General features: G+C 44.1%; 1 protein-coding gene across 34 annotated transcripts in view; it reads right to left on the reverse strand.

Moving 5' to 3' along the window:
- The window catches only part of Epb41l3 (erythrocyte membrane protein band 4.1 like 3), a 229,227-nt gene that overhangs the window by 83,223 nt on the left and 131,920 nt on the right, over nt 1-14,084 (reverse strand). For 33 of the 34 annotated variants that reach the window (XM_063231919.1, XM_063231930.1, XM_063231921.1 and 30 more), the window contains exons 2-3: nt 7,243-7,439; nt 3,085-3,282 (exon numbers count right to left, since the gene is read on the reverse strand). In XM_063231919.1, the coding sequence (XP_063087989.1) occupies nt 3,085-3,282; nt 7,243-7,439 (395 nt within the window). The remainder of the gene's footprint in view (nt 1-3,084; nt 3,283-7,242; nt 7,440-14,084) is intronic. The other variant, XM_063231935.1, reaches the window with a different exon arrangement.

The following is a 14,084-nucleotide window of genomic DNA, read 5'->3' on the forward strand; positions in this document are numbered from 1 at the left end:
GACGACACCTCGCCCCAAGAGCCTTAGCCCACCCCACCCCGGCGGTGCTTCCAAGCACACAGAGACCAACGCCATTCTGACACAGATCTCCCAGCTCAAAAACCAACACCCCGCAGCCTTCTGCAGACTGAGTGCCACACTTCCAGGGAAGCGGCCTGTGACGTCCTGTGCACTGCTGAATCAGGCTGAGTCAGGGATCACCGAAAGCCGAGGATGAGTTTCACTCAGCCTGCTACTAAGACAGGCAGCCTTTGAACAAACGCATTTCTAATCTGCACTTGGTCCTTTCCAATAAAGTGAAGCTTTCTTCCTCTGTCTTTCTGGTACTGGGGACTGAATCCAGGGACTATGCACTGAGATATTTTCACAGTTTATATATATATATATATATATATATATATATATATATATATATATTGTTGTTGTTGTTGTTGTTTTTTGTTTTTTGAGACAGGATCTTGCTAAATTCCTCAGATCGGGCTTGAATTTGTGATCTTCCTGCCTCAGCCTCTCAGAGTGCTAGGATTACAGGCATTAGTATTTTAAAGCTCTTTATCCCTTAAGAAAACCTACTTAGCTGTATTTTTCTGCTTTTTATAAAAGCTCAATTCAAGGACAGAGAGGACTGAAGGACATCTTTCCTGGGACAATGCTTTTTTTTCTTTCTGTTTTTGTCTTTTTGAGACAGGGTCTCTCTATGCGGTTCAGGCTGGCCTTGGGCTCACTCTGTAGCCTATGCTGGTCTCGAACTCGAAAGGATCCTCCTACTTCAGCCTCCTGAGTGGCTAGGAAGCCACCACGCCTGGCTTGGGACAATGCTTTTGCACCTATCGACCCAAGCTGAAGACCCTGCAGCCAGGCGGAACTTCCCCCCACAGTTTATGTCTCAAACAAGAGGCACTGGCGGTGCCTCCCTCAGCAAATCTCCTTGCTCCCCGGAGCACACCACTGAGTCTCAATCAGTTTCCATCCCAGCAACCAGCAACGAAGAAGCCTGCTGGGCTTGACCATGTGCGTGTCTGTCCCTCTGCTCCACAAGGACTCAGCAGTGGCTGTGCTTTGGTACTACGAGTGTCTCTGAGGAAACTCAATATATCCTGAAGATTTTCTTTTTCTTTCCTTTGTTTTATTCTTGGTATTGGGAATGGAACTCACGGCCTCACACTTGCCAGGCAGGTGCTTATGATGTTAAACTAAATCGCTGGCAGGCTGAAGTTTTTATATTCCAGGAAAAGCTACTTGTATGAATCTCTCGAATTTATAAAAAGATATTTTATCTTGAGGGCAAAAAACCAAACCTATTAACAGTGCTGTAACCACTTGAACTTTGTAAAGTGACTCAAAAAGGAACCATGCTTTGTACCCCAAGTTCGGTGGAGAAGAAAAATCCTGTGTCAGAACCACAAGGATTAACAATCATGAGCCTAAGCAAGAGAATAAGTTAGCAGAATGATCCACAGCATGAGTTTCTTGATCGTGCCCCTGACACAAAATGCTACAGTTTTCCTCACTCCTCTGGGAGTGAAGCGTAGAGGACTGCAGGGCCCCCTCAATTACTCCATTACACAGATACGATCCATGGAAAACTCTTCTTAGCGCTAAAGGAAAAGCTGCTTCTTAGATCAATTTTTCCAGAATGGGACACTGGAAAAAAACGCACTCTCGAAAGATTACAGAAGGTCTTGAAGCTTTACCGTGCAGCTCAACTGCAAGTACACTACTGAATCATCTGTTTCTAGAATTAACATCTAAATCAGTGAGTCAACACTTTGATGGAGGAAATTAACTGAAATCCATACCAGCAAATGTAGGAAATGGATCTGTGTGTGGCAAACCTTATAAATTCCTGGGAAATCCACGTCAGTGTTTGTAATGATTAAAATTCTCTCTGAGTCAGTCAATGACAGACCAAGTAACTTTTGGTATAAGAACTATTTTTTAAATGTATTTTTCCTATGTTCCTGCCATTGTTTAGTGACATACTCCTTGCTCCTGCCCTCACATCCAACCATCAGTACAAAATGAATTTGAACCTACATCTGCAAGAACAGCACCAGACACACAGGTGTATTGTGCAAAACACAACTAGGATGACGACAGGGTTGCCTCACCAAGAAAGGGCGGGGGGGAGTGAGTGGGGAACATGGGAAACCAGGCTGGCTTCACGCAGCTGTCAGGGAGAAAGAACAGGAAGATGACTCCACACGCCTCCAAGCTGCCCCGGTGGATCGATGGTGGCAGCCCCGGAAAAGGGGTGTCCTGGATCTCCCCCCACTACTCAGGCAGAGGCTACAGGCCTGAAGTGTGAGCTCTTTGAAAGAAGTTGCCACATCTGCAACTGGATTACCTTGCTAAAAGAGCAGGCCATGCTGCCCTGGGGCCACAGAGGCCTGCTCGGTAGTGGGCAGCAGCGCTCAGCCCCTGCCTGCCACTCCACACAGCTCAGGGAACAAAGCAGTCGCCCCTCCTGTATGCCACCCACAAGCTGTGTGGTCCCATCTATCAACTTGTTCCTTCTAAACATCTCTGACAGAAACCGTTCAATAGCCACCACCAAGAAAGGGGAAGTTTTTCATCTTCTTTACCAAAAGAAGAACAGAAGACTAGGCCCCTTTATATCACAGAACCTCAATGTCCATCACCATGTGCATTTTAAAAGCTAGCCATCACTCAAGCCAGAGGGGCATGTAAAATCAGTCCACTCACTGGGTACAGAATCTGAATTTCCACCACGTGATGTGGCCATAAGCTATGCAAATAGGGATGATAAACTCCACAGCCAGGATATTAAAGGAAAGTTGATTTTCTAAGACTCCAATTTTTTTGATCCTATCATGGAAAGTGTTGGGTATTTCTTCTTAATATAAAATCAACTTTTACTTGTAATGGTACCATTCTAGGGACAGTGTGAATGTTTTTAGTAATTTAATCTTCCATTCATGATGGAAATAATTTTGTATTTAGAAAGTAGGTCCAAGTAATTTTCCATCGTTCTAAGAAAGTAAAGGCACATCTTGGGTGTGAGAGACCAACATCCCACAGCTTTGGATGTTTAGGACCGGATGTGTTCAAAGGTGTGCTTACCTCCACATCGCAGGCATACTCTGAGCCGTCCAAAAGGACCACCTTGCACTGCATACTTTTGGGCTTTTTGACAATCTTTAGTGGAGACCGGGAGAGTTTACTGCTGGATGACTTCTGAGAAAGTTTATCGTCTTCAAATTGCTGGTACTCAAGCTGTTTTGCAGCTGCGGCGGCAAACTCCTGCTCCTTGTCAGTGACCTGGGAAGAGCAAACAATGAACAGTGTATGTTGCAAGACAGGAAATAAACACTGTATTGTTTAGGTAACACACAGCGCTCGGGAAGCAGTCTGCTTTCTCGTTTTGTAGGAGATGGAGGTACTAAACGGGGTATTAGGAGTGGATATCCACGTCCAAATCCGTGTAATCTTAAATCTCAACTGAGCAACGCATGCCATTTAAATGAATCAGTAGGGCCATATTGAAGCTTGACTCCAGGATTTAATTTAAAATCACTGAGTTAGCAAATGTCATCAAAGTTTCACTAAGCAAAGAAAACTGACTCCTGGATTTTTAAAGACATCACAGTCCTCTGAAATAAATCATCTGGATTTGTGTCTCACGTAGTCTTATTTTCATAATTCATTGGATTTTTCTATATTCCTCGACTTGTTATAGCCATCCCATCCATATGCTTACAGGTGTCTTAGAAAGTTCAAGGCTTACGGAGCTTCAAGTGTTAATCTTTTTAGTAATATTAAATGGTTAAGGTTAGCTCTCCCTCACTTCAATGAAGTCGGTAGCGCTGAAATTCATCACAAAGTAATTCCTCCAGTCTGCTTCTCTTCATGGTAATGAGCTAGTAACAGAACAGATCAGATCTGTCCAAAAGCTTTAATCTGCTTTTGAATTTCAAGAGCCTGGTCCAGCGCAAACTCAAAACTTCAGAGGCCCCTCTGGACCAGTCTCCAGGACTCCTACTGTAAATCCCCCATGGCCGGACTACCTTTCCTGCTCGTGTGAAAATAGGCACCGACAGTCCACAGCGAGACACACTAAATCAGAAGAAACACGACATTTATTCCTAGACCACAGCACACTATCCACCTGGTGCTAAAAGATTCCTGGGCTTTTAAGTAAAGACAGTACTCATGGTTTATTATTTCAGCTATTCTTTTCTACTAGTCACTGCAACTTTATAAAACAAAGTCTTATTTGGTGTATTCATTTTGGATTTCAGTTATACATTTCTGCTTGTTCCACTTCCATCCACAGGCTCTCACGGTTCTTTCCTCCACTACCACACCCAGGAACTCTAGATAATGACTTGGGAGGTTCTTATGAATAAAAGACCAATCTGCTGTGCTTACGAGAGCAAACCAAGAGAAAACTGAGTAACCAAAAACCGGTATAGGTGGGAAAGCAAGCTTCAGTGAAAGCAAGCCAATAAATGAAAGAAAACCTGTCCTGGGAACTTGGCCCGACCTTTCCGACCAGCACTCTTTCTGTATCAAGCCATTAAAATAAGAGCTAGAAGAAATCAACTGAACTATGATTAAGGCTGCCCTTGAGGTAGATTAAGGAGAGGTCTGGTAACCTTGGACTTACAGATCAATAACCATAATGCCTGTTCGTAGATGCATTGCAAGTTATATAAGATTTAAGCACATTTAGTCACCTCTTTACAGGCAAGGTCAATTGAAGCTATATTTTACTTAAATTTTAACTGAAGTCAACTTTTTCTATGCATTCAGAACCATGAAATTTCTTTCTTATACTAAATAAGAGTCTGTTCTAGAGTAAGGGTTACTGAAATGTCAACTCCAGAGCAATTTAAATCACATCATAGGATGAGTCTCATTTCTAGGAGTGTCCGGATGATGACTCTACCGCTGTGGCTCCAACACCACATGTTAAAAGCAACTTCACCAGCTCCAGAAGAGCCAAGTACCCCACTGACACGTCAGTTGTAGATCGTGATGCAGTGTAATCAAAAAGCATCAGCACCAACCGTTTCGGCAAATCCTCATTCCAGTATAACCCTCCTAGCAGCTGGGATGTGGGTACCACTACTCCCACTGCAGATGAACCCTGAACCCTAGGAAATTCTCTCCAGATCAAAAATTAAAGAGACCTGGAACTCAAAACTTCAGCCAAACCTGCATTTCAGGAATCACCGTGTACCAAAGCATAGGACATTTTACCTGCAGCCCAACGGGCCTCCTTTCCTATGCGCACAGAATTCTACAGAAGACTCCTAAAAATGATCTTTCCTGCATTCTTCATCTTGTAGATGAGCAACATGAGGCCTGAGAGCCCAAGAGTGACCGGTGAAGGTTGGGAAGAACCAGGATCAACTTCGGTCTCTGCCCTGGGTGGCAGGCATCTCTCCCTTAGAGGGTCAGTAGCATTTCCCTTGTGTGGTCTCAGACACTTGACTGTAGGACACACAGCACAGTGACACAGCACCCAGCAACACTCGGGTTCAGCACTGGACCAACCACATGCAACGCCGGTGGTCCCACAAGATAATGGGATGAACCTGAAGAATTCTTATGTGCTGGCGACATCACAGCCATTATAATGTCACAGTGCAATGCCCTGCTCCTTATCTGTGGCTGTGCTGTGCGCTGTACAGAAGAACAATGCATACATGTATGTCAAGTGTATAATCCTTGATAATGAAAATAAACACTGATGCTGTTGCTTTATGTATTAATGGACTGTATTTCTTAAGGTTAGAGAAATGGCTACTTAAGAAAGTGTGCTATAAATCAGTCCCCAAAGCAATAGTCTCATATGCTTAGGGATAGGGCCAGGGTTATCCTGCCTCTGGATTGCATTTGTTTCTTGTTTTGTACCTAATCTCATGTGGTTTTGTGCAGTGCAGTGCTAGGAGAAGTCACTATAGTTTACACTGAGTGGTGGGTAAGGCATCTAGTTGTGTAGCAGCAGGCCCCACCATTGAGGTGTCAGCACCTATGGGTGACTGTCACAGCTGACAGAATCGCCCAACGGTGGGTTTCTCAAGGTGCCTCGTCATCCAGAGACACCCAACTGTGTGCCTACTGCCGCCCAGACACAGGCAGTCTCTTTCTTTAGCACCTTCATTTGGATTTTATTCCTTTTAGAATCAAGGGCAAGAGAATGAAGAAAAGCCAAAAGTGTCGCAATTTAAGTGAAAGAAAACCAACAAGATTAAACAGTACATCATGATGCCACAAAAAGAAAAGCCAAAAGAAAAACGATGCCAACAGCAGACCTTTAGAGTTTGTCTGCCAGGCAGGGATGGTGTCCCCAGATTGCAACACAAAACTCTGGAGATCAAACAGGGCCACCATTAATAAAGCAGAAATAAATGTTATTAATACTGCCCACAGGCAGATCTTGCAGATGCTATGGGAAAAGAAATAAAGTAACCTGGTTACAATAAGCACAGCACTGGAGGTCATGACACCATGTCGTGACTTTCAGAGATTTTTCACTACTATGTGGATTTCATGTCTCTTAATATCTCCTAGAAGTTCTAGCTCCCCACAAATACTTTTAACCTTTAAGAGATCAACCATTCCAGGGACCCCGGGTTCTGGCAGCACATCCAAGTTAGTAATCTACAACACGCTAATTCCTAGATTGAAGTTTTTAGACCAAAGAAATTTCCACATGGACCCACTGGAAGTCTGGGCATAAACCATAACTTTATTTTTAAAACAGAATTTTTCTGGTTTGGGGCCTCCCCCATGCTTAGCACTGGCTCCACTGCTGCCAGTCCTTTTGACAACTGGAAAGGTATGGAAAATAGAGCTGAAAATAAACTGCATGCAGGGGGCGGAGACCCACTTGAACATCATCTAAGCAGATGTTACTGCTAGGGTCAGGAGGACGCTTGGGGAAAATAAAAGCATCCCCAACACTTATTTAAAGAAAACCAGGACCGGAAGCAGAGTAAAAGCTGCCAGGAAGCCGTCTCCCCTTCCAGTGAATCCAGACAGGCCAAGGCACCTCTGGCCCAGATTTTGGAGCTAGTTTAAAGGCCTCAAAGGAAGGAGTGACCGGGCAAAGCTGCCAAGTGTCATGGGTTGCGATGCCCTAAAATCACAGCAGTTTTCTCTGTCTGGGACGGCCAGGACCCCTGAGCTGCTCCTCAGCTCGAGATCCACATCTGCTGGGCACATGCCCTGGGAGCCCCTCCACCTCCTCCTCCTCTTTGGGGTGCTCACCTCCCTGTGCACCGGGGTGCTGTGTGCTGCAGCGCCTTCGAACTGCTCCAGTGCCTGGGGCTCCGCGCTCGTGCTGGGGGGCTCCTCGCCCTGCACCACTGCGTCCCCCTGCGCCCCCGCCTCCTCCTGGGGCGCAGCCTCCTGCTCAGGCTTGGATTCTGAGTCTGATCCAGATTCGGTCGTCATGGTTGATTGTTCTGGAAGCAGAAAACAAGGTCAGTGCCTGGTGTCACAGGTACAAAGACCTCGACTTCCAAGAGCGTGTGCGAGAGCCCTAACCAGCCAGCAGCAGCTGCCATTAGGGACCAGGGGAGCCCAGCACCCAGTGACTCGCTGGGGACCCAGCGGCTGAAGTCGAGCTGTCATGATTACACCTGATGTCTATTAGGTTTCTGCTGCAGATCATTATGAAACGACATTTCCAAAACATCACAATAATTAAATGAATTGTGTTTAATTTCACGAAAGTAAACTTGCCATACATGCAGATGGATAAATCCCTGGGACATGAGAAAAAATGATGGATGGATTCCTCACGTCCCTCCTGTTCCTCCTCTCATCTTCCCACTCCTGAACCTATGGATTCCTCTGGGAACCAATGCTTCTTGCATCTGATTTCCCCTAATTCTCTTTTTCTCCTTTTGAATTTGGAACCATAACTGCAGTAGAGCTTTCTGGCAGGGTGGGGGCTCTGTCTCCCACTGGGCAAGCGCTGGGCACCTCCACTGGGCAGCACCCCCTCCTCCTCTCCCTTCAAAATTAATTCTCATCTTCTCTCAGGCTTCCTCCTGCTTTCCTAAACACTACAAATGAGTTTACTCAGATCTCCAAAGGAGCTCTCACGAAGCTCTCAGTGTATCTTCCTTAGCTAGCCTTGCCTCCTAGAATGCCCCTAACTTACAAGCACCATCTTCCAGCCATGTGCTGGTCCGGAGGGGCCTCGTGCCTCGGGTTTCACAGGCCCTGATGTGAAAACCAAATAGGTTTGTTCCATAAGAACTGACTTCCTGCTGCTGCTTTTTTCCTTACTATTAGACATAGTGCTGTGTCTGGAAGCAGACTTCTGTACCAGGCATTAAGACAGCTACGATGCCAAGTATACATGGTGACATTTTAAGTCACATCTTATGTACGCTTGGTAAACATCTCAAAAAACAAATGCCATAGACTGTCTCTTTCTCATGCTAATTTTATGGTGAAAATATCACAGAAGCAAGAGGTTAGTAAGGAAGAGAATAGAACACGTGGTGGTAGAATATAGAACTATGCAAAATACAATCAGTAATGATAGCAAAGTCGTCATTCTATTTCTTCCCCTGCAACACACAGAAGGAGGAGATTAATGACTCAAAGGGTACAGGATATCACCAACAGTAACCAATGCCACCTCAGTGCTTCCTCCTGAGGATACTGTTCTCAGTCCTGCACTCCTCCTCCTGTTGACTAACAGATACAGCAACTGGGCATGCAGAGAGAGGCCGGCAGCATGGGTAAATATCAAGCCCAAACCCATAGCCAGAGCGCAACCCAAATAAAACCAACATATTTTCTTCCTTTCCTCTTATGTTTCATGCTGGACTCTCATGCAAATCCTGAAAGTAAGCATTGATTTCCTTGCAGTTTTTGGAAGGGGAATGATCAATTTTAATATTCAGTTGAGACCACCACATACTGAGGACCAGATGTAAGACACTGAAAATGGGCAAAGATGGCAGATAGATAACAGCTGGCTACACAGGCTCCCTGAGACAGTCAACTTAGAATTCAACATAATACAGCATGGGGAGCCCCGAACAGAGGGAGATGAATTCTCTCATCCCAAGAAGAAACGGATGTGAGAAGAACCAATGAAACATACAGTCCTGGTGCTATTATTGGAATAGCTAAAGATTCAGTGCTCCCACTGCAGCGGGAGACTTGCCGAGCCATCCGAGGTCCCACTGCTTCAACTCACTGAAGATGCAGTCACACTGAGGTCGGGGGTCGGCCAGCCGAACACAGAGCTGAGCTGGCGGGGAGCCTACATCCACCTGTGGTGAGTGATGGGAATGGAGCCATTCCACAGAAAGGGGGGCCCCAGCGGATGACATTCTGGGACCAGACAGGACTGGCAAGTACAAGGGGAAGCAGTGACTTCAGTCAGTTGTTCCCTTCCCAAATGGGATTGGTGGAGTGAGCTAGGCCTGGGTCACGTGACCTGGCTGATACCCTATAGGTTATCTGAAATCAAGTCTCTATGGTGGTAGCACACACTAACCCAGTGCAGGCCTCAGCAGCTTGACTGATCTGGAGGGAAGGGGCCAGACTACGCTGCCCCTGTTTGCAACTCACTAACACCCTGCAGTGGGAAGAGTCATCTAGCCAGCGTGCTTCAAGGAGAATTGTAACCAACAAAGAAAGAAACTGGGGCTTCCTGGAAGAAACAAAAAAGATGGGAAGAGGAAGCAACAACAAAAAGTCCCCAAGTCCCAACCCTGAGAATACTGACCCGGGACAGGTAAATACAAAGGAGAATGAGAACAGCAAACAAGCAATATCAGACACGGCACCAGTGGACATAAAAAGATATCTTTGAGACCTCATAGATGAGTTCAAAAGTGAAATATTTTGCCAAGTTAAGCAAGATATAGTAAGATTAATAAAAGAGATGCTGAGAAATCCTCAAGCAGACACAGACAGAACAAGGGAGGAACTCAAACAAAGGAGAGAACCATTTGATCAAGAATATAAACAAAATATAGAATATATGAAGCAGATTCAAAGAGATTACTGGAAATTAAAAATTCTATGGAAAGATGGCAAATCTGCTTGAAAGAAACGAAGGATAGATTATCCAAACTGGAGGACAGTTTTGCAATGTGTGATTATGAAAGAAAAAATGTTTAAAAATAACAAGGAAACAAGCAGTAACAATACAAAGACTAGAAGACAACAAGAGGATCTACAACTTGAGAATAAAGAATGTGAATGAAGAAGCCGGGTACAAACAAAGGAAATACAAAGGCTATTCACAGAAATAATTAAGGAAAACTTCCTAAACATAGGAAAAGGAAATGATATTCTGATGTATGAGGCATACAGAACTCCAGCCACCTACAGCCAAAACAGAGCTACACCCAGGCATATAATAATCAAGATTCCAGAAATTGAATATAAAACCAGAATATTAAAAGCTGTTAGAGACAAGAAACAGATAACCTATAAAGGAAGGCCCATCAGAATCATGGCAGACTTCTCGACACAAACCATCAAGTCAAGAAGAGCCTGGAGCAAAATATTCCAAGCCCAGAAAGAAAATAACCTCCAGCCCAGACTGATATACCTTGATAAACTGTCTCTAGAAATTAATGGAGAAACAAGATGCTTCCAAGACAAAGAGGAACTTGGGAAATTAGCAACCACTAATCCAACTCTACAGAGAATCCTGCAGGGCATTCTAGAGAGCGAGAAAAGTACTAGGATTCCAGGAACAGTGGCAGAGAGGCCTCAATGAATGGAGCAGAAAATAGAATGAAGAAGACAAGCAGACAATTAATGGCAAAAAAAGAGCATAACAGAAATGAGCAGAGAAGGTTGGTTATAATCTCTAATATAGATGGCCTTGATACACTAAATTTAAAAAAAGAATCACACGTGGAATAGATCAGGAGGCAGAGTCCACTGAGATGCTATATATAGGAAATATAATTAACATGAAAAAGAGTACATGGACTGAAAATCAAATATGAGAAAACACTGCTCTATGTGACAGAGAACCAGAGAGTAATAGGGGCAACTAGACATGCATTTGTGGATAGGTTGGAAAGACAGGCTTTAATAGGTAAAGGAGTACAATGAGAGATCAAGTCCAGGAGAGAGAAGGTTCAGGACCACTTAGGTAAATAGCAAGTTGTCCCCAGCCAATTTAAATGCACAGTGTACCCTGGGGAAGTGAAAGGGGAGAGAGAATCTTAAAAAAGATTGCAGAAGATATTGTTAATAGTGCATCAGGATTTAAAACCCACATTACTTGCACCACTCTGCTTAGATTTTTTGATAGATCTGTCCCAGTTTATCTACTTGCATTAGATTGGAGAGCACAGACAAATATCCCCAAAACATCAGGATATAGCACAGGAATCATCTTTAATTTCCTATTAACTTAATCTGAAGCCCTGTATGACTTATACTGTTTTATCATGACTGATCTTAGTTAAATCTGGTTTGTTTGTTCGCTGTTTGGTATCAACAAATTTTATTCAAAACTGATATGATTGACAGTATCAAATCTGAGAGTATAGGCAACTACACTAAAGATGACAAGACTCTACAATATACATTCTGGTTTGATAACTACCTACTTTTGAAGTTGTATACTGTATACAAAGTTATGTTTTTATTAATACTGTTATATACCGATATATTCAATTATACTATGTCTGATGATATAGCCAATTCTATTGAAGATAACAAGAGACGACACAGGAACTATGGTAGAATTCCTTGTACAATGGTCTTGTATGTCTTTTTCATTTCATATGTTTATAGGAATGTTTTGTTTTGTCATGCTTTATTTTGTTTCTCCCTCTAATATAGAAAGTATAGAAATACATGTCAAGACTCATGCATGTGTAGAATCTATAAACAGTTTATGAGAACTGATCTTATGACATATGACGAAATGAACAGGTTCTATGAAAAAAAGACACACTAAAGTACCCAGTGCTGATCCTGGAGTGTCATAATGTGACACCCAGAATAGTATTATTCTTTGTTCAGAGTGATATTAGACTGCTTGGGTTTGTTCAATCTCAACATAATTGAAGATATGGATAACTGCATGTATATTTAAGTATATAGGATTAATAACCATATTTCTAAGTTTTTGTTGGATAGTTGAACAGAACTGTTTGCAGTCTCGCTGTTTGAATTCCCACGTTATATGTTCCACTTTTGTATCTCGAACAACTATTTGTAAAAGGACAGTATGTAAATATTAACTAGTGATTTCTTACTGTTTATTTTTTTTCTGAACGTATGTATTATTTCTACCCATTTTCTGTTTTGTTTAGTCTTTCTTTAAATAAAAATTTTAAAAAAGACACTGAAAAGATGGTGGACCCTAATATCTTCCTCACTTCTCTGCCATCCCCGACTCTGTGAGGCCAACTCCGCATGCCAGCTCAACACATGTCACCCCCACCTTTCTGTCCTTAGACGCCCAGATAGCTCAGCTCAGGTATGAGAGTGTGCCGTCAGCTCACCTCCTTCCCTGCCTGGGATTCAGAACACACCTCACTCGCCAGCTGGCTGCCAAGCTCTCCCGTCACTCCTTCTCATTCAGAAAGTATGGTCCATGTTCACATTGTGAGGAAACTGCTCCAGTGAAAGTCACACGGCCGTGGACACCCCTCAAAGCCATCCCTGTGAACACACCTAACGCCCTGTGCTTTTGCGTGTCCTGAAGCAGTCCTGGAAGCCATCCTGAGTGACTGATTTACTGCACTTGATGCTCTGAATCAGCTCAAAGTGCTTCCCTTTCCTGGTCATTCTGACTTTGGGGAAGGGCCAGAAGTCACACAGGGCCGGTTAGGATGCACGCATGTGAGGATGCACGCAGGATTTCAGCAGCCTGGCTTTCCACAGGTGGAGCCTGGCAGCGGCATTCACTGTTTTTTGGCTTTTCTTCCTTATCATCCCTCAGAAAGACCCTCATGAAAGAAGACTTCCCGAACTGCTGCGGAAGAAGGCCGGGATGCTGCGATGAGGTGTTCAAGGCAAGAGGAGGGCTCTGAGGGGAATTCATGGCAACGTGTTTTTTTATTATAGTTTTTTAAAAATTTAAACATTCGCCATATGTTTTAACCACCTTTCATATTTTACACACTCCTCCTCCACCCATCCTCTACTGGCTGTCAAACTGCAGAAAATCCGGTCTGGGCCGGCCTCTCTTCTTTTCCTCTTGTCTCCCCTCACACACTCTCCTGGGGTCCCAATCCTGAGACACTGTGGCCACCTGTCTTCTCCCTAGTTCAGACCCTGGTTTCGGGCATCCAGTTAAGGCTCCCCGGCCCCCAAAGCCCTGGAGACTTTTCCCCAAGCCTGGCCCTTGTCTCTGCACCACCCTCATGCAGTCACTGGCAGTGTCCCGTCAAGCCAGACATCACCCAGCTTTCTCCTTTTTCTTACTTTCCTCCAGCAGCTTCCCAATGCACTTGGAGTAAGATCCCGCCCTACCCTCCTGCAGCCTCCAGGAGTGAGTCCCGCCCTGAGGCCCTGCTCCCAAGCTCCAGCACCAGTGTCTCCATCCAGGGCCTAAACCACACCAGTCTCCGCCTCCAGGTCTGTGAGAGGGGGTGACAGAGCTGTTCCCTCTGCTCTTAAGCAGCAGGCTCCACACTCCTCCAAGGGCTGCCCAGAGCCCTGCCCTGGCCACACAGCTCTTCAGCTTTCCTTCCTGTGACTGTCAGATTTTGTGATATCCCCCCTGTTCATCTGACCCGCTGCCTATATCCCAGGGTGAAAACCATGTCTGTTTATACCCCAATATACCCAAGACCAACACAGTACAGGAAAATCTCTGTAACTGTTTGATGAATACATTGCAAAGCCAACCTCATTTGTTATTATACATTTGCATTTAAAAGTGCAGTATCTCTTTCACAGTTTTAACTTTGTAACAATCTCTTAAGTGTGTAAAAAATAGGTATTTCTGTTTTATAGCCAAGAACATCAATTTAAAAATGTCTGAAGACCTAAAAGGTAGAAATTTATACAAATAGTACAAGTACACATGCATATGCATGTAGTATAATATACATATGCAAAGGTATACGTAATATGAAAAGGTAACATGACTACCT

Source organism: Cavia porcellus, unplaced genomic scaffold (genome assembly GCF_034190915.1).
Source record: "Cavia porcellus strain 051 isolate PalLab524CR breed Dunkin Hartley unplaced genomic scaffold, mCavPor4.1 scaffold_20, whole genome shotgun sequence".
Classification (NCBI taxonomy): domain Eukaryota; kingdom Metazoa; phylum Chordata; class Mammalia; order Rodentia; family Caviidae; genus Cavia; species Cavia porcellus.